This window comes from Crocodylus siamensis, chromosome 1, assembly GCF_052110815.1.
Source record: "Crocodylus siamensis isolate JL-2025a chromosome 1, ASM5211081v1, whole genome shotgun sequence".
Classification (NCBI taxonomy): Eukaryota; Metazoa; Chordata; order Crocodylia; family Crocodylidae; genus Crocodylus; species Crocodylus siamensis.
In genome coordinates, this window is record NC_143395.1 from 35,085,759 (window position 1) to 35,111,545 (window position 25,787).

The window sequence follows — 25,787 nt, forward strand, 5'->3', positions numbered from 1 at the left end:
CTTCTGCCACTTTGCCTGTCTTGGCAATAGGTGCAACTGTAAACAGTAAGAGTCCTGGTCTATTCATAATAGTGATTACGCATGCATAGGATGGCTAGAGGTTAGAAGTCTCTGGAATATCTAAACTTTGGACCTTGATGAGGCTGTGACCTACTTAGAAAACTGAGGCATGTGCAGTTGAAACCTTGTTATATAACAAAAGAGCAGGAACTTTTATGTTATTAAGTTATGAAGTGATAATGAATATAAGTGGTCCAAGAAAATGATACTCTTGAGTGACTTTGACTGATCAAGATGTGCAAGCAGTGATTGGACTATGGTATGATTGGCAGGTGGCGTGAGGCGGCCACTACAAAAGCCAGCATGAGGCACCGTCTTGGGGTATGCTTATGTGCATGTGAATGGTGCTGCATGTCAGTGCATGTATGTGCATAGGAGCAAATGTGCACGTGTGTGGGTGCATACGTGTCTGTGTGAGCTGAGTTTGAGAGCTTGAGAGTTTGGTGTCAGGTTGGTTTGCTGGAGAGGCTGGGAAGATTGGGGGTGCGGGTGCTAAGTGGCCTGTGTGTGGGGACACGGGACTTCTCACTTGAGATACTCCCCTTCACTTCCCATCAGATGGGTAAAGTATCACCCTTCCCTTTTGAGGGCTCCGAGTACTCCACTTGTGGAGGAAAGGATAGAAATCCTCTAGCTGACAGGGATCTGACAGCAGGCCCTGCACCTGTTGAGGAGTTCGTGACTCCTTGCAGAGCTGTTCCTAAAGACAGAGTCACTGTTAGTTTCAAAATTTATTCAGTATGCTGGGCACCCCGAGCAACCTCAGAGACCCCGAATAAAACTGTTAGAGGCGATTTATAGTGTACAGACAAGATGTGCGCGTAGGTGGGAATTTTCTACTGTGAAAGAAAATAAGATAACAGGTCAGTGTGAGAAAACTTTTAATTGTTTCAAAATTGGTTTTTGGCTGCATGTTAACTAATGGGGGGGGCTGTATTCTTGATTGTTTTAGACTTCAAGGCAAATAGGCTTGTGTCTTAGCCTGTCCTTGAAGCACTAAGTTTGCTTTATAGTTAACTTCTTACACTATTATTTATGGCTTTGTTAGTAAATTTTTACAATTCCCCCCCTCGATCCTGGCCTTTAAAGGCCGGGATCACTTTTTACTATACTTAGCATTTAAACGCTTCTGATACTCCAATACTTCAGCTTTAGACATTTCAACATATTTTTCTATGTTAGGCATAGTACATTTGTAACATGTGGATAATATAGAAGGTAGGGTATTAATATATTGAATACAGCAACAGGTTAAAATTAAAAAATATCTAAGAGCACTTGAACTTGTTTGGTATTAGAATACCTTAGTTGGGTGCCAGGATAGACTCCTGCGAACCAGGTGAGATTGCAGGGGCACTTGATTAATGTGGGTAGACAGACTACTAACACAAATGTACTTATGACAGTATTTGCAAGGCACATATCGTCCATTGACTGTTGGATTTTCATAGCCAAAGGGGAGGTACACGATGAGGTTCCATTGGGGTGAACACTGTAGGTTTTACGTGTGTGTGATGGATTTATGAAGTCCTTTCAGCGATTTTGACTGCAGGTGGGTGGTAAGTAGGACTTGGTATGGTCCTTTTCACGTTGGTTCTAGGTAACTTTTCCATCGTGGAACATGGCCCCACACGTAGTCACTGGGACTGAAGGGGTGTATCTCGCAATCAAAGGGTACAGGTTGCTGAACGGCAGTACAGCGCTGTAAAGAAGTAAATTGTTTCTGCAAAGAAACCACATAATGGGTTAAATTCTCATCTCTCATTAGTAAACCTGTAGTTGGAGGAAGGAAACCACAGGTAATGGGGGGTGGATGACTAAACAAAAGCTCATAGGGAAATATCTTAACATCAGCTCTAGGCACGTTTCGCATAGCAAACAGTACAAGGGGGAATGTTTTGGGCCACTTAAGCTGAGTTTCTAAACACACTTTGCCTAGAAGGGTTTTAGGGTCTGATTTGTCCTTTCCACCCCTTCAGATGATTGAGGGTGATAAGGGGTGTGAAGCTGCCTAGTGATTCCCAACTGTGTGTAAATTGTTTGTAAGATCTGGGAGGTGAAGTGACCTCTTTGATCTGAGTCAATGACTTGAGGTATGTCAAACCGCGGAATAATGTCCTTTAGAAGTGCATGAGCAACTTGTTGATGAAAGGTATGGGTGGCAGGAAACGCTTCTACCTAATGGGTGAGCTGATCTTGCAGTACTAAGGCATATTTGTATCTTTGGCACCGAGGAAGTTCAATGAAGTCTATTTGCAGTCTCTCAAATGGTTGATATGCCCAAGGTCGGCTTCCAGGTGGGGCTTCTCTCTCTGAGCCAGAGTTGAACGTTGGGCAAGTGGAGCAGACACTGGCCACTTGTTTAGCCACTGCATGGATCTCAGGGGTAAATCAAACTTGGAGAATGGTTTCAGCTATGGCAGTTGCCTCATAATTACCTTGCTCATGGACTATTTGGCACAGGGGCCGCTGTAATGTTTTAGGTAAGATGGGGCGATTATCGCTAGTGTACCACAGTCCATCCTTTGAATAAGCCCCATAGAGACGTTTCCAGTCTTCTTTTTCTCTTTTGCACGCTTGCTCATATCCTTCTAAGGCTCTGGGTGTCTCTCACACAGGAGTAAGGGCGTTGAGACTTAGGGATTGCTGAGTAGCAGCTTTGGCAGCAGCATCCGCCTGCTCATTTCCTTTAGTCTCAGGCATGCTCCCGCCGGTGTGTGCAGCAACATGTATTACGGCTATCTGTCTGGGTTTTTGGATGTCTTCCAGGAGCTCAGAAACCTGAGTGGAGTTTGCAATCTTTGGTCTAGAAGAAGTAATGAAGCCTCGCTGTTTCCATAATTGCTCAGAGTGGCAAATTCCAAATGCATACCGTCAGTGTATACGTTTAAAGTCATCCCGGTTGTCAGTTCACATGCACAAGTTAAAGCAATTAGTTCAGTTGCTATGCACTCAGCCGGGGAGATAAGGGCTTTGCTTCAACGATGCTGAAGTTAGTGACGGCCACATACCCAGTCCAACGAACTTCAGTTTCTATGTAGGAGGACCCATCTATATAGAAGATTAAGTCAGGATTGATCAGGGGCACATTAGTGAGGTCGTCTCGGGGCTTTTTCATCATACGAACAATGGTGCAGCAGTCGTGATGTGGCTCTCCATCTTCGGGATGAGGCAAAAGCGAGGCTGGGTTGAGGCTAGTACAGCATGAGATGCGCACGTTTTCGGCAGCTAGCAGAGTCACTTCATACCGGGCTAAACGCTGGTGAGAGAAGGCTTGAGTCTTTTTTTCAGTCATTAGGGCTTCAACTTTATGAGGAACCTTGACTTTGAGGGGGTACCCCATGACTAGCACTTTTGAGCGCTCAACAAGCAGTGCTGTCGCTGCAACGGCGTGCAGACAGCTGACTACCCTTTTTGCCACTGGATCTAAGGTAGCAGAGTAATAAGCGATTGGGTGTAGCTGAGGTCCCGGTTTCTGGGTTAGGACTCCTGAAGCTACTCTTCGTCTCTCATGGACAAATAACACAAACGGCTTCTCGTAGTTGGGGAGTCCTAGAGTAGGGGCTTGTGATAGCTGGTGTTTAACTTGGTGAAAAGCATGGTCTAACTCGGGGGTCCGTTGAACCACTTCAGGTTCTCCCTTCCAAGTGGTCTCTACCAGGGCTTAACCATCTTCCCGTAAGCAGGGATCCACGGCCGACAAAATCCAGCCACTCCTAAAAAGGCTTGCATATGTCTCTTAGTGGTAGGCTTTGGCAAGTCTTTTATAGCCTTTACCCTTTTATTAGATAATTTCTGCAGTCCCTCTGAGATCACATGCCCCAGGTATGTAACCTTCTTTTGGCAATATTGTAATTTTCCTGGTGATGATACTTTATGTCTTTTTTTAGCTAATCTTTCTAATAGTCTTAAAGTGTCCGTCCGGCAGCTTACTTGAGTGCGTGATGCTAGTAGTAGGTCATCTACATACTGTACAAGTACTGTATCCGAGGTAAGTCTGATATCTTGTAAGTCTCTCGTCAGGATTTGGCTGAAGATGGTAGGACTCTCGATGTATCCTTGGGGAAGTCACGTCCAGGTTAAATGTTGTTTTCTCTTCCAAGTGAAGGCAAAAAGGTATTGAGACTGGGCTGCAACTGGGATTGAAAAGAAGGCAGTACACAAATTAATTACTGTGAATCTAGTGGCCTACCACAGGATGGAGGTAACAACAGTGGCAGGGTTAGGAACTACGGCAGTTCTGGGAATCACATAATCATTTATAACATGTAAGTCTTGCACAAAACGATAAACAGGCTTGCCATTCTTTCCTAATTTAGGTTTCCTGACTGGTAACACGGGGGTATTGTAAGGAGACTGACACTCCACTAAAATCCCTTTCCTGATGTATTCATCTATAAGGGGCTGCAAACCTTTTTCTGCTTTTTTATTCAGCAGGTACTGAGGCACACAAAGTGGGACTCCCCCCTTGGTTTGAATAACAACCAGAGTGGCAGACTTCAGCAGTCCTACATCAGTGGACTCCCAGCCCCTTAATGTGGCTGGAAATCGTTGTAGTTCCACCGGTAAATTTCTCTTTCCCCCCCCGCGAGGCCAATGCCTCGGCGAAATAAGGCAGTTTGTCAATTGGTAATTCTAAAGTTATTCCCTCCGGACTACAGCGTAGAGTGGCCCTCAGCTTACACAGTAAGTCTCGTCCTAACAAATTTATAGGAGCACGGGCAGACGACAAAAAGGAGTGTTCATACGACAAGGGTCTCACTTGGACTCGAGTAGGGCCACTTCTGCTAGTTTTGAACAATTCCTCCCCACCCCGCCACTCTCATCACATTCTCAGTTCCTTCTTCAATTAGACCTGCACGCTCAGGAGTTGTAGATAACATAGACATAGTAGCGCCGGTGTCAATTAAACAATCATATCGTTGCTCTCCTACTTGAATTGAGGTAACAGGGTCGCTCTTATTGCAATTTATAGTTACCGCAGGGCAGACTGGGTGAGGGTGGTCAGTCAGGTCATTGAGTCCTTCTTTCCTGTGAGTAGTTTTTGACACCGGCTCCTCGTGTCACTGGTCTGGAGGGGGACCCCATTCTGAGATGGCTCCGATGTTCATCCCCTTCCTCTGGGGACACATTCGTTTGAAGTGTCCAGGTTGTTTACAGTAGTAACATACTTCGCTGGCCCTTTGAACTGTGGACCACCCTTTGCCCTGGTTTCTCTGACTTAATCCTCTTTGTTGAAACCCTCTCTGGCCCCTTCCCATTTCGTCCTCTTCCTGACATACTGTGCATCGTTTCCTCAATCATTGCAGCTACTAGTTTAAAATCTTCCTTTCTCTCCTTCTTTCTTTCCTTCTTCTTTTTCCCATTAAACACATAGCTTGCTATGTTTCTTATCTCTAACATACTCTTTCCTTTTCACCCTGGAGTATACCTGCAGAAATGCTCCTTGATATCGGGAGCACTCTGGTTTACAAAGGCTGATACTAGCGAAGGCACGTGCTCTGGTTTATCTACATCAAGACGAACGTATGTCTTGGCTGCCTCACACAAATGGGTAAAGAAGGCATTCGGATGCTCTTCGGGTCCCTGTTTGCATGCATGGAATTTTTTCCAATTCACAGGCTTTTTACTCACTTCATCAAAGCCTGCTAGTAAATAATTCCAGGCTTCTTTTAGGGATGCCCTTCCCCTGGGGGTGTTGTAATCCCAATTAGGTTTATTAGAAGACCAAGGATCTCTGTTTGCTGCTGAGGCAACAGCCCTGGCACAGTCTAAAACTTTAGCTCGCTCGTCTGGGGTCAGCAGGGTATCCATGAGTTCCTGCATGTCTGACTAATAAGGGTCATAAGTATGGACTATGCGCTGTATAGTCTGTCCTACTTCATCAGGTTTTTCTCGAAAAGAGGGGTTTGTTGTTGTAAAATGAGGAGGTCCCCTAGGGTGAAAGGCACATGAATTAGAGTAGGGCGAACCTGGAAGCTGTCCCTGCCATCCACAAATAGAACCAGGTAGGTTCACAAAGGAGCCTGAACCACTGCATTCAGGTGTTCCTTCTCTTGGCTGGGTGGAAATGCCTCCCCCACAGGACCTCGGCTCCAGGTCCAGACTGAAGAAAAGCCTCTGGAGGCACGGAGTCCGGAGCTCGGAGTCGACGCTGACGCCACGGGAGCTGTAGCAATCTCATCAGGGGGCAGGGGTTGACCAGGGACAGGGAGAGCAGGGTAAAGGGGCTCAGGTCCATCTTCAGACTCCGCAGAGACTAAAATTGGAGGATCATAAGGAGGTGGAGTGGTAGAGTAAAGAACCGGTTTGGGGGCTTTTTCAGCCAATTCAGCCCACAGGTACCAATAATCCATCTGTTGAGGTTTTAAAGCTACTAATTCCATTCGAAGGAATGCCAAACGAGACTGATCAAATGAGCCAAATTTCAGACACCGTTTATCCGGAGCACCTTGTTGAATTAAGACAGGCCACTCCTGTGTACACAAAATACAAGCACGCTTCCTGCCCATGCCAGACTGCACCGGCAGATTCCCTTCTCCCCAAACCTGAAGAAGCCTCCCTAAAGGAGATCCCGGTGGGATGTCTGAAGCCGATTGTCCCATCCTCCCGAGACTTAAGCACTCTGGTTTATAAATTCCTGGGAACGGCTACCCCTCACGGCGGGCCCCACTTACCCGATGCCTGGACCAAGCCCTCCGACTGGTGACAAGCTCACCTATGCCGGCTGGGAAGGTTGGTCCGAACGACGAGCAGCCGGGTCAGCACACAACGGGTCCCATCTGGGGTGCCAAAATGTTGAGGAGTTCATGACTCCTTGCGGAGCTGTTCCCAAAGACACAGAGTCACTGTTAGTTTCAAAATTTATTCAGCATGCTGGGCACCCTGAGCAAGCTCAGAGGCCCCGAATAAAACTGTTAGAGGCGATTTATAGTTTACAGACAAGATGCGCGGGTAGGTGGGAATTTTCTGTTGTGAAAGAAAATAAGATACCAGGTTGTCAGAGAAACTTGCTCTGAGTATGCTGCCAAGACAGAAGCTGCCAGGCATGTGCCATGGCGACGGGCCTTGAAGGTGTCCTTTGCGCAATGTCTTGGCCTGTCAATCAGGGCTGACCTAGTTTTTCTCTGGCACAGACTCAGTTGCCTCAGAGAGCTGGCGGCTGGGCATGCTCAGGGAACAACTGAAGTGAGGTCACCCTTCTAGAAAATTCATTCAGTCAAGCACCCTGATTGGCCACAGGACTGCTTTAAAAAGTTAGTCAGCCCCTCCCTCAGGGGCTCTGTGGCAAAGACTGGCTTGCCAGATACTGTACCAGAGATGACCCGCGTAGCTAGAATCAGTGACTGCTTGTCACAGCACTGTCTTTTAGCTAGACCCTTAGGTCTTTTGGTTTCCTCCTCGATTGCCTCTCGGTTCGTTTCGACTTTGCTTTTTGGTTCTGATCTACTGGCATTCGACCTTCGGCTCATTCAACTCAACTACGATTTCGGACCACCCTTGGAACTCTCGTTATACCTCAACTGGCTCTTCGACCTCGGCATCCGTTCATCGATCATCCGATTGTCCACCCTGGACTGGCGTCATGACTGTGTGTTACAGTTTACATCCTGTTCGTTTTATCCCAGTTTATGAGCTGTTAACCAGCCCTGGGACTAGGTCTTCAGACTGAACCCCGTGGGCCAACAGACCCCCCTCTGTTGTATTCGTGTTATACAACTGTAACTGAAGACATCAATACCTATTCCTTCAAAGCGTAAGTCAATAAATCTACTTTATTTGCAACCGTTACGCCTTCGTGCCTCAGACTCCATCGCACCAAACTCCTACCTGTCTGTGCCAATAGCCACCACCCAGCCGTACCACCATAACCGTGACCCCCAGCTTGGCTTGCCAGCTCTGCCGGGTTATTCGTGACACAGGTCAGAGTGAGAAAATTTTTAATTGTTTCAAAATTGGTTTTTGGCTGCATGTTAACTAATGGGGGGGGCTGTATTCTTGATTGTTTTAGATTTCTAGGCGACTAGGCTTGTGTCTTATCAGCCTGTCCTTGAAGCACTGAGTTAGTTAACTTCTTATACTATTATTTATGGTTTTGTTAGTAAATTTTTACACAGCCTGGGTGTCACCGTTCTTGGCTGCCACCGCTGGTCAACTGACAAGTATGGTTCTCTGTATATAGCATTCTGTTAAGTGTTGCTATGATTATTGTTATTTTTGACTTCTAATACAGATTGCTTATTAACCCTTACTTGGTGTTTGTTATTAATAATAGTGGGCCTCAGGGTGGGGCTGGGCCGCAGGCCAATATTTTGAGGGATTAACCCTTTTAGGAGCAAGCGAATCATAGACCCCTGGCACAGTAGAGGCCTAACAAACCTCTGTCCCTGTCATTACCATTGCCCCTATGCCAAGCCAGTCCTTACAATCTCCAGCAGCGTCCCTCATGCACGCACTTGCCGTTCCACCTTTCTTCAGGCAATGTGACTATCCAAAGTAAAGCCCTACCACCCTTCACCCCTCTCTGTTCCCTATCCTCCCAGTCCTCCAATCCTTGCAAGAGTGCCAGTGCTAAGTGCACCAAATTCAAATCACAACACCCACATCCTAGAAAGACAAAATATCCAGGTGGGTTTTTTTAATGGCCATACAGAAGCTGTGTCACAAGATATGCACCACTAATATCCAAGAGTGGAGGAGAGGACTGCAATGGAATTAATAAATTTAGAGACATTTATCTGTGCATCTCAAGCAGGAACAGTATACACTTTTATTTGCTCTCCTTAAACCAGTGAAAATGAAAAGGCAGTATCTAAATATGAAACACCCATGCCGGCTATGGGACAGGGAGATCCGGGTGATGGGGATCCCCTACCCTCCATAAATGCTGACCTCGTGAAGGAACATCTTGAGAAGCTGGATACCTTCAAGTCAGCCGGCCCTGACAATCTGCACCCCAGGGTACTCAAGGAGCTGGTGAGCGTCATAGCCCAGCCCCTGGCACGGATCTTTGAAAACTCCTGGCGCTCTGGTGTAGTGCCCGAAGACTGGAAGAAGGCCAATGTGGTGCCGATCTTCAAGAAAGGGAGGAGAGTGGATCTGGCTAACTACAGGCCCATTAGCCCGACTTCTATCCTGGGGAAGATCTTAGAAAAGTTTATTAAGGAGGCCATCCTTGATGGACTGGCCCAGGCTAACATTCTAAGGGATAGCCAGCACGGGTTTGTTGCGGGTAGGTCTTGTTTGACCAATCTCATTTCCTTCTATGAGCAGGTGACCTATCACCTGGACAAGGGAGAAGAGATTGATGTCATATATCTTGACTTCAAAAAAGCTTTTGATCTGGTATCCCATGATCACCTCTTGGCCAAACTGCCCAGTTGTGGCCTTGGCTCCACCACGATCCGCTGGCTGGGAAATTGGCTCTGTGGTCAGACCCAGAGGGTTGTAATTGATGGCAGTCACTCATCAGGGTGCCCTGTGACCAGTGGGGTCCCTCAAGGCTCTGTCCTTGGACCCATACTGTTCAACATCTTCATTAATGATGTGGACATTGCAGTCAGGAGTGGACTGGCCAAGTTCACCAATGACACCAAACTTTGGGGCAAAGTATCCATGCCAGAAGATAGGCGGGTGATCCAGGCTGACCTGGACAAGCTCAGCAAATGGGCGGACAAGAACCTGATGGTGTTTAACACTGAAAAATGCAAGGTTCTCCACCTTGGGAGGAAAAACCTGCAGCATCCTTATAGGTTCGGCAATGCTACGTTGAATAGCAGTACAGAAAAAAGAGACTTGGGGGTCATCACTGACCACAAGATGAACATGAGCCTGCAATGCTATGCTGCGGCTAATAAAGCGACCAAAACACTGGCTTGCATCCATAGATGCTTCTTGAGCAAATCCGGGGACATCATTCTCCCTTTGTACTTGGCCTTGGTGAGGCCGCAGCTGGAGTACTGCATCCAGTTTTGGGCTCCACAATTCAAAAAGGATGTGGAGAAGCTTGAGAGAGTCCAGAGGAGAGCCACGCGCATGATCAGAGGTCAGGAAAACAGATCTTACGATGACAGGCTGAGAGCCATGGGACTCTTTAGCCTGGAAAAGCGCAGGCTCAGGGGTGACCTGATGGCCACCTATAAGTTTATCAGGGGTGACCACCAGGATCTGGGGGAATGTTTGTTCACCAGAGCGCCCCAAGGGATGACTAGGTCGAGCGGTCACAAACTCCTGCAAGACCGCTTCAGGCTGGACATAAGGAAGAATTTCTTTACTGTCCGAGCCCCCAAGGTCTGGAACAGTCTGCCAGCGGAGGTGGGTCAAGCACCTACATTGAACACCTTCAAGAGTAAATTGGATGCTTATCTTGCTGGGATCCTATGACCCCAGCTGACTTCCTGCCCTTTGGGCAGGGGGCTGGACTCGATGATCTCCCGAGGTCCCTTCCAGCCCTGATGTCTGTGAAATCTATGAAAACAAAGATTAGACTTTACAACAGAGTAGTGCTCCAGTCTGACTTGTGATCATGTAACTGAAGCATTCAAGAAAGAATGTTGCAATGCAAAAGCAGACTCCAAAGTTATGCTACTTCATGCAAAATGTATGTAAATTGTAACGGAAGTACTTACACTTCACTTCAGGCAGGCTGTAGTGAGTGACTTCAGCAACAATAAATGCAATCTTATCCTAGACAAACCCACAGACATTAATGAGTCAAACATTAACATTTCTGCCAGTGGAATAGAAGTCCTTGAGATAATTGAAAAATTAGAACTAATACTCAAAGGCTTGTTGTTCTCAGAACTGACAGCACCTCAGTGATGATAAGAGTGAATAACAAAAAGGGAGGAATATGAAGTCCCTCGAGTTCTCATAAATTACATTTGTCATTTTCTATAATTTGCAGTGCCCCATGCATCTGAACAAAATCTTCCAAAGACCATCAAATTCTTTATAGGAGAAACATTTTTTTCCTTGTTGCATACTGCCAAAAAGCATACTGCTGTTTTTTAAAATATCATTTAAAGAGCAGAACCACTGAAGTTAACAGAACTTTTCTATATTTTTGCACCCCCACCCAGGAAATATAGACTTTAAAGAGCAAAAAATGGGCGAAAGACAGGAAAGCAAAATTAACCCTTTGCTGGAAGGAGAGGAAGGGCAGGACTTAAAGGGAAAGAACAGGATAACCGTCTATTAGGATCCAACATATGATCTAATAGATTGAGTTTGAGATGGTCTGGTTTGGAAAAGGTGAACAGGCAGGTTCTGAATTACTGAATTGGGGTATGATTCTCCAGAAACTTGGTATGTGAGGCTTGCATATCAAAGAAGAAATGTAATGTTATGCATTTGTCCTGTTTGAGAGCATAGTTATGACTTTAGGATAGCCCTAGGAGCAAACTTCTACAATACTGCTGTTTAGGATGAGGGTGTAAAAAATCCACCCCAAAAGCAGGAATGATTTAGCATGCAGTAACATTTGTTCCAAGTTTAGTTTTACTACCCTCATCCTTGATCTCTTTCAGAAAAGAATAATGAGCTGCAATAATTTTTATCCTTTTAAGCCTTTATAGATCATGTTATTCTCTATGTATGTATCTTTGCCATTTTGCAACCTACCTTAATTGGAAAGTTGTAGCCAAGTCCCAAGATTAAGGTAATCCTCTCTCGTTAACGGCTATTTGCATGTCAGAAGGACCATGGCATGCACACCGAATGAACAAAGGTGTTGATGGCAAAAGTGCTTTACAACAGGGCTGGCCAACTGATGGTCAGTGAGGGATTATATTAACGTGTGACAGGAAAGCTGGTCTCTGAACACTGACAGGATACTCTGAAGGACTGCTGCAGTGAGAAATGTGAGCACAGACATGTTACCATATTCTTTTGTTCTGTACTATCTCCAAACTTTAGGGTCACTTTTTCCTGTAAAATCATTTCCTCCTATGTAACAAATCATTTGCTATGAATGTAATAAATCATGCTGTAAAAACCCTTTACATGAACCAAGGCAAGACCTTTGGGAGCTGGCAATAATTCCCAGTGCAGCCGTAGAGTCCGAGGCAGAGGCAAATGGAACTGAGGCTCATGGGGACAGGATGTTGAGACAAAATCTAATCTGTTCCTTGAGACAAGCAGCCAACAGTGTGGAGAAACTTGGAGCTCTAGGGCCACCTTGACAGTCAGGTCTGTGACACTCATCCACTCCAAATACTGTGGCAGATAATTACCTTGCTAGAAATTCTGAAAAGGCAAATGAAGCCCTAAAGGTCAATGACATTCACGCCAAAAGAGCGGTGGTATGGGGAACTTGCTTGAAACCATATTTTCCAGTGAAATGATCATCAAACATAATTATTCATAGTGTATCATGAGCCAGTTACCCATCTGTATTGCCCTACATCCGGGCAAGGCAGTGGTTTCCAGAATATGGTTGACAGCATTTTTGGCAACAGAAAAATCAAGCATCATGATTACCTCTGTGATGTATGATGGGAGAGACAAGCATGAAAGTTTGCTATCAAAGCATTTAAGATCAATGATCCTGTTCCCCTTCATTGGCCATGTCTACACGAGTGGTGGACTGAGCAGTTCATTGGCCATGTCCACACGGGTGGTGAACTGAACATAAACAAAGACTAAATGACTGTGCGGTAACCAGTGTTCTCTGCATGCTTTTTTCAGATTCTATTACACAGCAGCTTATTACCATGCAGTAGCATCTCATCGTGGTTAAGGCCTGACAATACTGCACAACAGCAATGAGCTACTGTGCAGCAGCATCTTGTGTAGATGTGCCCAGTGTGCACTTTTAAGGTAACCCTTACCATTTGACAAAAAAGCCCATCCTTGTCATAGAACAGTCAAAATCAAACATTTTCCCAAGCCAAGGAACCCATAACACTAGCCTATCAACTTTTGTAGCTAACAACACATATTAGCATCACTTCTAACCACCTTTGACTCCCCAGCCTGAGTGGCTACAAACAACTGAGGCAACTGGGTTGGCCTTTGGCATACCTGCAGAGTGGGACTTAAAGGCCCAACTTAAAGATAAAATCAAATAATATGGAGTCTGATAGGTCATGGTCCTTTTAAATAAAGCAAACAGAACTAAGGAAGAGCAACATGTGAAACCTTGCAGTAAAGAACATGGAAACATTGGGCTGTTTTGAGATGTTTCATTTTATTGAAAGACTGGTGGGTTTTTCTGGCACACAAGCATCAGTTTCACTCCTTTTCAGATCTGAAGACCCACCTGACCAAAGTCACAGCTAAAAATATGCTATTCTTTTTTTTTCCTAGACGTTAGTGCACAACCAGTGATTCTCAGCCTTTTTCATACAGAACCCATTTGCAAACATTGATGCCCAAACCCAGTGCCTCACACTCCCAACCCTCTGCCCCCAATGTGTGAGGGGCAGGGGCCCAAGCAACCCCTCTCAGGCTGGAATCAGGCTGCAAGACAAAAACCAGTTTTCCATGTTATTCTTCTTTAAAGGAAAATCCATTTTTAAGTCTTTTAGTGACCTTTTCATGTATGCTTGCAACCCAATGGATCTTCATTTTCCAGCTCCTCTCAGTAAGTGCCGCAGCTTCTCTCAGAGCCTTGTTACACTGAACTGCTCAAACATAGATGGGTCTCAGTACTAGCTTGTTTGGGGGATACCAGTTACAGCTGCATCAGACTACTGGCAAAAATAGTCAGAGCTTTTGCTAGAGGCAGTATCTTTTATTCAAGTTTCACTAACCAAACAGTTGCAAAAAAAGGTCTTTATTTGCAAAGGAGAATACACCAATTGGGAGAAATGCTACAACCTGTGCACTCTCCTTTGCCTGAGGAAGGGCATGTGAGCCTGAAAGCCTGCAAATAAAGGCTTTTTTTGCAAATATTTAGTTGGATGAATAAAAAATACCACCTCTACCAAGAGTTGTGACTGGCTCCAGTTGGCAGCAGTCAAACATTCAGGCCAGCAGGAGCCTAGTAAGGGAAGAATCCTGCCATTGCGGGTTCCCCTTCTGCCCCCTTACTCTTCCTTCCCCATGCCTTGCTGCCTGGTGCTGCCCAGGCTCTCAGGGGAGCAGACGAGAAAGGGTTAATCTCCCCCTAACCCTGCCGGGGGCTGCGCCTCTTCCCAGGGAACACACGAGCCACCCCCCGGCCAGCCCATCCGGTATAACGAGGTGGTTCGCGGGAAAACGCTGCCTCCGCCCCCCTACGTCACAGCGCAGCGCGAGGCACAACTGTCCCGCCAACAACCAACTGCCGCGAGATTCCAGTACCATGCCGTCGAGGGCTTCCTCAGACATCTCGCGAGAAGAGGCGCGGATTGGCTAGCAGCATGGAGGTGCCACGGGCCGCGATTCCTGTTGGGTTTCCCACCGTGTTGGCGGTAACGGTCCTTTCCCGCGCGTGCGCCCGGGGGAGGGGGCAGGGGGGTGCGTTCCGCGACTCCCCTCCCCCCCACACGCGGGGGTCGCGGGGTCGGGGGCTGGGAGGTCCGTGCCGGTCTGACCCGCCGCCTCGCCCGCAGGACACGGACTGGTCGGAGCCCTGGCTGCTGGGGCTCGCCGCCTTCCACGGCCTCTGCCTGCTGCTCACGTGTGTCTCCTTCCAGCGCCGCCGCCTGCAGCTCGGACACTTCCTTTGCATGGGTGAGTGCCTTGTACATGCAAGTGCGTGCACACATGCGTGTGGTATCCTGGTTGTAGCCCTATTGGTCGAGAGGCAAAAGGGAGCAGGGACTGGTGGGAGAGGTGCTCTCTTTTATTAGACAAACAAGATTTTTGCTAAAAAAAAGTTCCTTAATGGCAAGCTTTCGGGCACGAATGCCATTCGAGCATTGGGGAAAAGATTGTCGAAATTATTTCTGTGAACTTTCATTTATTCGTTCATATGAACAGTTGTCTATGAAGTTCTTTACACAAACTTTCATTTCTACCCAGAAGAACTTATGCAGTCTTTTCTCTGATGCCTTAAAAAGGGTATTTGTGTCCAAAAGCTTGCCATTAAGGAATTGAGGGTTTTTTTGCAAAAATCTTCTTGGTCAAATAAAAGAGATCATCACAGCCACGAGTCTTGATTGCACATGTGCATGTGCACACATTCATGCATACAGATGTAGGGTGTAGGTTGTAGCTGTGTCAGTCTGAGACAGGGATGGGGAGCATCCAGCCAGGGACTCTGTTTCCCAGCCGCCCCTGCCCACGTGGCTTGTGCTCATCTAAGCCTCAGCCATGCCAGCAGGCTGCTCTGGAGCCACAAGTCCAATTGTGGACAGAGCGTCCACAATCTGTAGCCTGCACGCTTCAGGCAGAGGTATGCATGCAGGGGATCATGGCTCTGCCCTGGCTCCAGACAGGCTGTCACTGCTGCAAGGAGCTGGGGAAGAGCCACAGTCCCCTGCATGCGTGCCCCTGCCTGGAGCATGCAGGCTACAACTTGCGGCTCCGGAGCAAGCTGCCCCCATCACAAGATCCCAGTTCTGAAGCGGCTCCCTGCGCTGGTCTGCCACGTGCCCTGTGGACATGGCTGAAGCTGTGGTCTCCGTGGAGACTGGCACAAGCCGTGCGGGTAGGGGCAGCTGGGAAATGGAGTCTTCGTCTGACTGCATCTAGTCTGTGGGCCAGATATTCCTCGTCCCTGGTCTAAGGACATAGGTAGACATGGTTCTTTGGGTAAATGTAATTTATTTTACTAGACCAACTCAAATAGTTGGAAAGAAATCTTCATTGCCTGCTTTGGGGCACTAATACCCTTTGCTAAGAGAGCATCTGCAGCTAGTCTGTGCTCTTCCTGGATGGAAACAGATGCATGCATGCCCATGGCAGTATTTCATTCTTCATAAATGACATTTTGTATTCAGTCAGCATAAAAATTGGCTGCTTATTACAATACTGATCTTTTTATGTGATTATTTTGATCCCATCTCTGCAAATCTAGGCAAGCCCCTTCCAAGTAATTTAAATCTTTTGGTCTCCGTGTATTCTTGGCTCTGCCTCCTTGTGGTTGGTGGGTGGGTCCTAGTTCTACAGCTTTTTAAAAGAAGTTTCCATGTGTTGACCATCTGTTGTGTCCTGTTAAAGGGCTGTCATAGCAATACAGAAGTAGGTACCTCGAGCAGTGACGGAGGACACAGGTTTTCTAGCCTGCTCACTGGAAGTTAGTCTTGTGGCTTCATCTAAACAAATGTTGCATCTTGTTAACCAGCTAATAGGTCTAACTAAAACAGAAAGTAATTAAAGTGACTCCTACACGGATTTGTTAAATCGGGCAGTTTTTGTTGCTAGGTACAGTCCGAGACTGCTCATGATTGATGAGTAAATGATGAGCACTGTGTTAAAGCTGTAAATATCTTTCAATTAATTGATTTTTTTTTTCTTTGACTGAAGTTTTTCTCAAGAATTATATGCATTGAAAAACTGAAAGATAGGTACAATGGCAACAGCTGTAAGTACTTTGAGAACAGTGTTAGGGCTTGCTGCTGCTGGCATTTTAAACAGGATATGATGGACGCCAGGGGTATCAAGCATATGACTTGTGGGCTGGATCCAGCCCAGAGAAGGGGGGGTCTTCTGGGCCCATGGGACTTTTGGCTGTGGTTGCAGCAGCAGGAGAATTAACCGTGTCTCTGTTCACCTGTGTCAGCTGCTAGCCCATGAGGGTGAACGCAGCTGCTGAAGTTACCTTTTTTGATCTTTTAAAATTGATGCAGTTGGCAGTGAGTTGAGTGGTGGCATTGTTACCTCCTTAACCAGTGGCCACCCTGGGACCTGGGTTGAGCAGCAACAATATTAACTCCTTGGCAGTTGGCATCAGCCCAGTGGCACTGGCAGCTGCAGGGAGAAGTCTTATGGGTTAGATTCAGAAACAGGTTGTCTGACTTGTGATAAGCCGTGTGGTCTAGGACCAGCCTACAGACTCATCCAAGTATTACACTGATGTAGACTTCTAATGATGCAGTGCTTAAAATGCAGGCATTCCCTTGGCAGGCAGTGGTCTGTGCTTTGGTTCCAGGCTTGTGCATACCCAGAGCAGCACTGCTGTTAACCACAGTTGGCCTTCTTGACTGAAAAATTCCATGGATCAATGAAGAAAAAGTAAAATTATTGCATTGCTACAGATTAAAAGCTTAGAGGCAGAGAGGAAAAAGACTTAGGCAAGTGGTTGCAAACGTTTATGTTTTCTGTTATTAATGGAACTTTGTAAAGTGCATGAGAGTTTTTTAATACAATGCTCTTCCATTAAGGTGAGAGCTGACAGTACCCATCTGAGATCACTAAGAAGTCTGCCAGCAAAACCAAGGAAAGCATTCCTGGCATTTCTAAGGTAAAAAGCAGGCAGGAAAAACAAAGGTGGGGGAAGAGACTTTCAGATTTTCTTTATACACCCAAAAGAGCATAAGCCCCTTATTTATAGTCCTCCCTGGTTCACCTTTTAAGTTTTCCAAATTGTTTGAATTTTCCAAAGTTGGCTTAATTTTGGCTGTGTCTCATTACCAAAATTTGAACCAAGAGATATAACAAGGCATGTTGTACATAACTCGCATCTCTGAAAAATAAGGCAGCAATTGCACTGCTTTCTGGTATAACAGGCTATGCCAGGCTTCACATCCCTACAGCAAATTATTCCTACTCCTTTTTTTTTTAACCATGCATGGTTATTGGACATGTACAGGATTCGTTTTCCTTTTCAAATGTTGAAAACAACTTTGTGGCACACTTGTGTGTTTTCATAAGTGATGTTTCTCTCACACATGTGACTGCCATGAATGACAGGAGGGAGAGAAGTACCCTGTGTGGTACTGTCCTGATGAAGTATTGCTGGAGGGAGCAGGCAGAAGTGTAGGAGAATCACATAGATGTTTACATATACTGCAATGTAAAGTATAAAAGTGTGACTTCCTGAATAGTTTATGCAAATAAAGTGTATTTGAAAACTTGTCTAGTTACAAAAAAGTATCAGATTTTGTGCATGAACACATCTTATTAAATACAGTACAAGGGGAGGAGAGTTGGGAGGGGCTAATGAGAGATAAGATGGCATCTGTGATTTGAAAAGAGTCGTCTTAATCTCATCCAGGCTTTGAGGCAGTTGTTTTTTCTGAGAACTATAAAGTTTTCTTCATGATCTTGCTTTCAAGTAATTGACAGATATTTACAGGCTTGTTTCAGGGTTAATGGGGCCTTTTTTGCTGAGATTTTGCACTTAACCTAGATCTTCCAAACGCACAGCTAGTAAGATCATTTAAAAAGTGAAGAGTGTAATGTAAATGAATGTATACACTGAATATTTTCAGTAAACGTAGATGCACAGGTATATCTGTTTGTAAAACTATGACTATATTGTGCGGTCACATACTGATATCCTGTCACAACTTGTGTGAGATGCTTATAAACTTAATGAGAATTTTTTTCTCTTGTTATTAAAATCTTAAGTTCATGATTACATTCATTCTCTTGAGGGACAGGGAGTCATGGTATTCATAACATGAACAGTCTCGGAACTGATTACCAACTATTGTATTTTAAAGAGAGGTTGATCATAATAGTTTTCTTTGTGATACAGTAGTCCTGGTCTATTGTGCTGAATATATCAATGAACTGGCTGCCATGAATTGGAGGTAACTGGATTTATTTTTATTGTTGGTTTTTTTGTTTTGTTTTCAAATGTAAAATATATTTTTTTTGTACAGTCCTCTAATTTATAGTCTTAAATGCTGCAACAACAGAGGCAGGTATTAGAAGTAATACTTAAATTAGTAGGGACCACTGGAAGTTCCTTTAATCTTGCAGTTTCGCCCATGTTGCTGTTCACCCTCCATCAGCGGGAAGCTGAAAACCCCAATTTTAAATATGCTGCAGTTTTTGCCTTCCACTTCTGATTGGCAGAGGGGCCCTGGTAGCCCTACCATTTGCTGCTGACCAGATGGGAGGCAAAAACCATGGTATATTTAAAACTGGTTTTTGCTTCCTGGCCATCAGGGTCAAGCGACAGTGCTCCTCTGCCAATCAACAGGGGAGAGGGGCTGCACAGGGAAAATTGCAAGATTAAAGGAGCTGCTGCACAACGCATTTCCAGCATGAATTCCAGCGGTCCCTAATTATAAGCAAATGAATATGAAAATTACAATCATATAACTTGTTACTTAATCAAGAAAAGCATCTTTTCCCATTATATTGTTAAAAATAATCTTACGATTCAGTTAAAAAAAATGGCAAAAACACCCAAGAAAACTTGCCTCGTACTACAATACAAGTGAAAATTAGTAGGTTTTTTGGGTGGGGGGAGAAGGGGGAGAAATACAGGAGGCATAATTTTTGATCTACCTTGACTGTCTAAAAGTGAGTTCTTGGGTCAGAAATTTTTAAAGGTGTTTTTAAAAATCCCACTAGTTGCCTATCTGTATCTTGAAGTGCCCACACATTTTAGAACTAAGGCCATTAATATTTATAGACATCAAAATTAAAGTGATTTGAATAATCAGATATTGACTACCCATATGTTTCCATGATTTTACTTGTGCAGCTACCTGTAAATCTGTGTCCAGCTTTAGACACCCATGCTTTAATATTGTGGCTATAATATACAAATAATTTCTGCTACCTCTTATAATAAAGGAATTAAGTAAAATCAAATAGTATTTCAAACACAGGACTTGTTTCTGAATGTACAAGTTTGAATCATTGGGGATGAAAATGTGTGCATGAGGATTGTGAATAAAAATAGGAGGCATGGTAAAATATCACCTGCATTTGTTCTGTGCATGGACTGTATCTGCAGTAATGGAGTCTTATTCATTGAGTTCTTCAACTGCAAAATTATACTAATCAACTAAAGTCTCTATGTGCCAAAATAATTTTTATTAAAATGTAATTTGTGAAGTATGCCAACTGACTCTCTCAATTGATTTCTTACAGGTTATTTTCGAAACACCAGTATTTTGACTCAAGAGGGATGTTTATTTCTCTAGTGTTTTCAGCACCTTTGTTGTTGAATGCTATAATAATTGTGGTATGTATTTAATTTTAACTTATTTTTAAACACACAGATTGTAAATGTTAATTTGCATACGTCATAATGTAAATATACTTGTCTTTCAGATTTCCTGGGTTTATAAAACGTTGAATGTAATGACAGAATTGAAGACACTGCAGCGGAAAAGAAAGGCAGAGAAAGAAAAGAGAGAGAAAATTGAATAAAATTTAATGCTATTTTTATGTTAATTTTCATAAAATCCTTTATTTAATCATTCCTTCTGTCTGTTGTTCAGCTGAAAGCTGAAGTATATCCTAGCACTTCTAATTGGTACTCCATGCCTGAAGGACTAGGATTTTGTACCTTCATGGTCTTATCCATCTTTCAGTTGTAATCATAATGGTTTACAAAGTATCTGAATTTGACCAGAATATACCACTTCGTTTTGTGCTGGCCAGTATTGTTATCTCTGTTGTGGCAAACTTTTAAGTCATATGGTCAATTATCTTTTCTCTATCTAATTCCTACGTACCTACTATTTAATAATCTATTCATTAAAGACATAATTCAAGTCAATTGGAACTGTTTGTTACTGTATTCAGGCGGTGCAAAGTTTTAACCATAATACCTCAGTAATCTGCCTTTTGTCCAAATCCGGTTTTTTCTGTGAGTTGAGATTTTGAAATCCATGTTGAAAAACAACTGGAAATAATCTGGAATCTTAGACATCCCATGCATTTTGTATATTAAGAAGTAAATTTTTATAGAGGACCCAGTGGATAAGTAAAATGATTTTTTTTTTTATTTTCTAAATCACAATCTGTAACTGATATGATACTGAAAAATGTAGACCTAGATCAAGCTGGATTATTTACTTTTTTTGCACATGGTTATCTGTTTTGATAACTTGTAAATGCAACTAATTTGTTTTAAATACCTGAAAATGTCAGTTTTATACTGGAAAAAGAAATGGAATGCTTCCACTACAATTCATGCGTGTATAGGCTTCTCTTGAAGTTAAGGGATTTAGGATGGAAGGTGAAAAGGGAACTGTTTTAATGCTGGGTTTTTTCCATTATCTCTCATTTTATTAAGTGACTTTTTAATAATATATTTATTAAATTACACTTTTTTCCTCTTGGATAGTATACTGAGTTTTTTCATTTAAATCTCTAATATTTGCAAAATTACTTAAACAGCAGTTACCAATCTATAATATGACCCATCCCCTGCTGTAAAATTTTTACAAATGATGACAATTAACCATCATTAAATTAAAAATCAGCATCAAGAATGTGTAAGTACAAGTATTAATCTACAAAAAACACTTGAGACATACAAAACGTACACAGCCTTAGGTTTAATCACTTGACTGCAGTTGGGCTGCTGAAATGTGTAAAGTTAAGCATGCGTAAACATTGGCTGAATGCGATGCCCAGGTTTCTAAAAGCATCTGTGTAGCATAAATTAATTCAGGCTATAACAAATACATACAGTGACTTTGCATGCAGATACTTGGTCTTTCTACTTGCGGCAAATCATATCCCCTTGTGTGAATAGCCAAATATGACCATTACTTAAATGAATAAATTCTTTGAATTCTGCATGTGAAATTTGAAATGTCAAAATTGGCTTTCCAAGAGATATTTGACATCATGAGAACTTCACATATTAAAAACAAAACTTCACTTTTTAAATTCAGATTTGTGCCAGTTCTTTGAACAGGTTGACTTGAATGACTAAATGCATATAGCAGGCAAAAAGTGCTCCCTTTCTGTGGTTCCTAGTGCATCTTTGTCTTTAGCAGCTGATCCTGTAAGTTTATTCTTGGGGCTGCTTACAGTCATGAAAAAACAAAACAGTGCTTCACTTCCAGCTCTGCTTGTCCCAAGGCCAAGCACATTGCATAACCAGAAGAAGCATGTTAATTCGACCCAGCTTCCCCAATGTCTGTATATATTGGGTGTTTCAGCAGGGCTTTTTGGTCCTTTTATGTAACAGCTGATTGAATCAGCTCTAGATGAAAGTGCCTAAAAGCCTCACTGAAGCACCCAATGTATACAGATGCTAGGGAGTTGGGACAAACTAATGAGCTTCTGCTTCCAGTAAAGTGTTGGGGTTTTTTATGTTTGTTCTATGTGGGGGGTTGTTTTTATTTCATCACCACCATCACTTCAGCAGTCTGGGTGTATCTCCCTGCCCAACTGATGTCAAAGAAGCTTTTGCAGGTACACAGTTCCATTAATTTAATCCCCTATGGCAAAAGCGCACAGGTTGGTGTTCAAATAAGACTGCATTACAATCCTGTGGCAGACTTGCTCCTGTTAGTAATAGATCAAGTAAATGGAAAAATGACCTAAGTTTTAGCAAGGGTGTAGCTTGTAGCTGTTTGGCCTAAGGACATAGGCACAAGAACCTTGTCTGCCTACATTTCAGCAATATTTTCTCAAGGAAGGAGGACCCCTTCAACATGTTGTAGCTTACATACTTTTAACTAAGTATTTTGAACTTAAGACGTTCTTTGTTTAAGTTCAGTTAATACCAAAGTAGGGTGAATGTCTTTACCAGAATTGTGAATGATCTGTGTACCTCTGAAAAGGCAAGCTACTGAACGAGAAAATAAAATTGGCATTTTCCTCCTCAATGAAAAAATAAAATTTGTATTTCTAAAAACTGGAGCGCTTTCATTCAGTTCAAAGACAGTCTAATACAATACACTTCAGAAATTTTAAGTAACATTGAACACAGTGTTTTTAAGTTTTTACAAAACTCTCTTCTAAGAAAAAGTCAAAGACAGATTAGAATGAGAAGTGTATGCAAATTAATATCACAAGTAGAACATGCATTTTCTTTTCAACCTCTGCATTTTCTAAGTTAATAAATATATCCGATACTCTTAAATGGAAGAAATACAGAAATATTTTTGATAGTAAGATTTGCCTGTGTCTGATAATCTGTCCTTTAGTTAACCTCTTTGTAACATTGTTAATTTTAGTCTTAAAGCAAGGCAAATGCATGCAAGAATAATAAAGTAGTGGTTTTTCAAATTACAAAAATAATTGGAAAAGGTGTCTTTTAACCATAAGAACATACCTCAGAGAATTAAGCGGAAGGTGACTGGTCTGTTAGCTATAACAGGACTCAATTTATGAAGTGATAGAACAATAACCTAATTTAACTGCCTAGTTGCTGACAAACTAAAATAATTACGTCGTTAATTCAGAAAACCTTGGCTGGCTCAAACATTTCACATGTGTAAACTAATAGGGACCCAAATTCTTACCTTCTGGAAGATGTCCATTAGTGTGCTTTGTCTAGCAGAAATGCATGGAAGTAACTTGAAAAGAATCACTGCCACACTCCAGAGCAAGGCACAGTAAAAGCCAGGAAGTCGCTCAACTGACTCTCAGTAAACATTAGAATAAAGGAGAATTTGGACGTTGGTTTCCTGTATCTGGTGGATACCAGCTACAGCCACAGATTTCTTCAGCATCTTTTCCAAGCCAATGTATACCATGCTACAGTTACTTGTGCAACAATTACAAAAAATACATGAGCAGTGAGGGATAACTATCTATCTGATTAACCTTCATATACCTTACTGGCTCTAAGTTTGCCTCTAAAAGATGAATTCTATATTGTGTTTTACAAGCTTGTAAAATAGTTTGAGGGTCCTGTCAATTTGTAAGAAAATCGTTCATTGACTCTTAGCATTGTACCCAGAGCAAAACTTAGTATGGAGATTATAAGGTAAGTTTTTAAGAACTAGAGCCCAGGACTTCCATCCCCTCTTTGGTAAGTAGTTTAACCACTAGGTAACAATCATGTAAAAGGAGAAGAGAACCTCTTCTGGCTATGTTAGAAAAGAGTAACCCCTGATCCATTTTGACAGAAAGGTCTTTGCACTTTTTTCAGAAGGTTCAGAGGGATTGTGATTCTGAAGTGGAGAGAGGAACCTAAGGCTTGAGGGGTAGGATTTAAGACTTATGCCTGTTCTTAGAATTTTATTGGCTAGTGTGGGTAACTCACCAGTTATTCCCCTGGGCTTATGTACATGAGATGTTTACTGTGAAGCTGACTAAATGTAAAAGTCTCAATGTCTACATGTGCAGCCCTATTAGGCTGCAGTTGACTAAACTCCACTATAGGAGTTTATTAGATAGTAGATACAAAATTAGATACTATCCTACTGCAGGGTTTTTTAGTACTTGACGCAGGTAAATGCTGACCCAGCTCCCTGGGGCATGAGGGTGCTTCAGTAGAGGGCTGCCTCCTGGCTAGCCCTGCACTGGAGCACCCTCATGCCCCAGCCAAATGCTCCGTAGCATGCTGAGCCAGGTTGGAGCAGCCCCAGGTTGACAGGCTGACCCTTTGGCCTGCCAGCCAGGGCTGCTCTGACTTAGCTCAGTGTGCTATGGTGCCAGGCACACATTCAAATACAGCTCCCAGGAGCAATACACTGGCACAATATACACATTTAATTGTATGTGTAGATGCATCCCCTGAAACCTTATTCTGAAGCGCCTAACTGCATTGTACAAGGAACAGAAAATGCCTAATCCAGGTCTGGTGCCACTAAGGGAATCAGGCTCCCTAAAATTATTACATTGCCTAGCACTGCACTGCCAAAGTCTCTGGATCTAGGCTGCCTTAGGTTTTCCAAATACCTTAGGTTTTCTAAATAGGTTAAGCACCTAGGTCAGTGGTTCCCAAACTGTGGGTCGTGACCTCAAATGGGGTTGCAACATTAGCAGATGGGATCATGGGGATGTGGGGCTGTGGGTTGGGAGTGAGGGGCTATGCTGAGGAAATTAGACCGTAAAAAGGGTTGTGCTGAGGAAGTTTGGGAAGCACTGACCTAGGTCCTATTGAATCAAGTATAGTTTAAGCATCTTTGAAAATCTAGATAGATGACTATATGTAAACATCTAAACACCTTTGAAAATATGTCCTTTAGACACATGCATAACTTAAAAATTATTTGAATGGAAGTAATGAGCTATGAAACTACAGATAATTTTACATAGAGATGAGCCTAAATGTGCACCCTGTTCAGATCCCTAAAAAAACATAAAAGCATCTACTTTTGTACTGTGCGTTCATCTTAGCATTAAGTCTTAATCAACAGAAAATAGTGAGAAGGGAGACTCAACCATCTTCTGTGCTAAAGGTTTTTCAGGCATTTGACACAGTGAAATGAGATCATAGTGTCACTTACATACCTAATAAATGAGAAAAGATCTTGCCTTAGATATCTGTGTTTGTGTGTGTATGTATTTGTTTCTCCTTAATATATGAAACAACCAGCTGGAAACTAACAAAAAGAAATTAGATAGTTTGACCTTGGAAGCAATTATTTGTACCTAATACAGGTGTAATGGGAATATGTTCTTACAGTTAACCAAGCTGACCGCTAGATGCCAGTGTTTCTCTCACACTTTAATTCAAAGCACCAGTATTTCTCCAACAATCTGTTCTATTGTGCCTGCTACCATAGTATGAAAGCACTCATTGCAACCCTGAAGAATGAAGAATACTTAGACTATAAAACCTTCTGAAAAGCTATTTTGTGTTATATTTATTTTCACTGTTGTAAGGTGCCACGTACCTTTCTAGTACAGTGTAAAGAAACTTACACTTTTAAATGCTCTTCCCTGAAGAATTATTTGACACGCAGACTGCAATGTAAGGTCCAGAGGCATGTCAGGGCACCTCTGCCTTCAGGGCAAGAGCAGTACATAGGCAG

At 43.3% G+C, this 25,787-nt stretch overlaps 1 protein-coding gene and 1 long non-coding RNA gene across 5 annotated transcripts; one reads left to right on the forward strand and one right to left on the reverse strand.

Moving 5' to 3' along the window:
• Positions 1–890: 890 nt before the first annotated feature.
• Positions 891–14,476, reverse strand: LOC149872712 (uncharacterized). Its single transcript, XR_016440288.1, has 3 exons — positions 14,347–14,476; positions 6,738–6,885; positions 891–4,196 (listed from the first exon to the last, which is right to left on the reverse strand). It is a non-coding gene; the product is annotated as an uncharacterized LOC149872712 (long non-coding RNA).
• Positions 14,282–24,267, forward strand: TMEM18 (transmembrane protein 18). Of its 4 annotated transcripts, none has more exons than XM_090032943.1 (5): positions 14,282–14,456; positions 14,598–14,718; positions 18,635–18,686; positions 19,984–20,077; positions 20,167–24,265. In XM_090032943.1, the coding sequence occupies exons 1-5, from the start codon at positions 14,406–14,408 to the stop codon at positions 20,263–20,265; spliced, it is 417 nt and encodes a 138-aa protein (XP_089889069.1). In that variant the 5' UTR covers positions 14,282–14,405; the 3' UTR covers positions 20,266–24,265. The 4 variants fall into 4 exon arrangements, with proteins under 4 accessions (XP_089889069.1, XP_089889060.1, XP_089889087.1 ...); XM_090032934.1 differs by having other exon boundaries at positions 14,304–14,456; positions 18,632–18,686; positions 20,167–24,263; XM_090032961.1 differs by having other exon boundaries at positions 14,320–14,411; positions 20,167–24,267.
• The last annotated feature ends 1,520 nt before the right edge of the window (positions 24,268–25,787 follow it).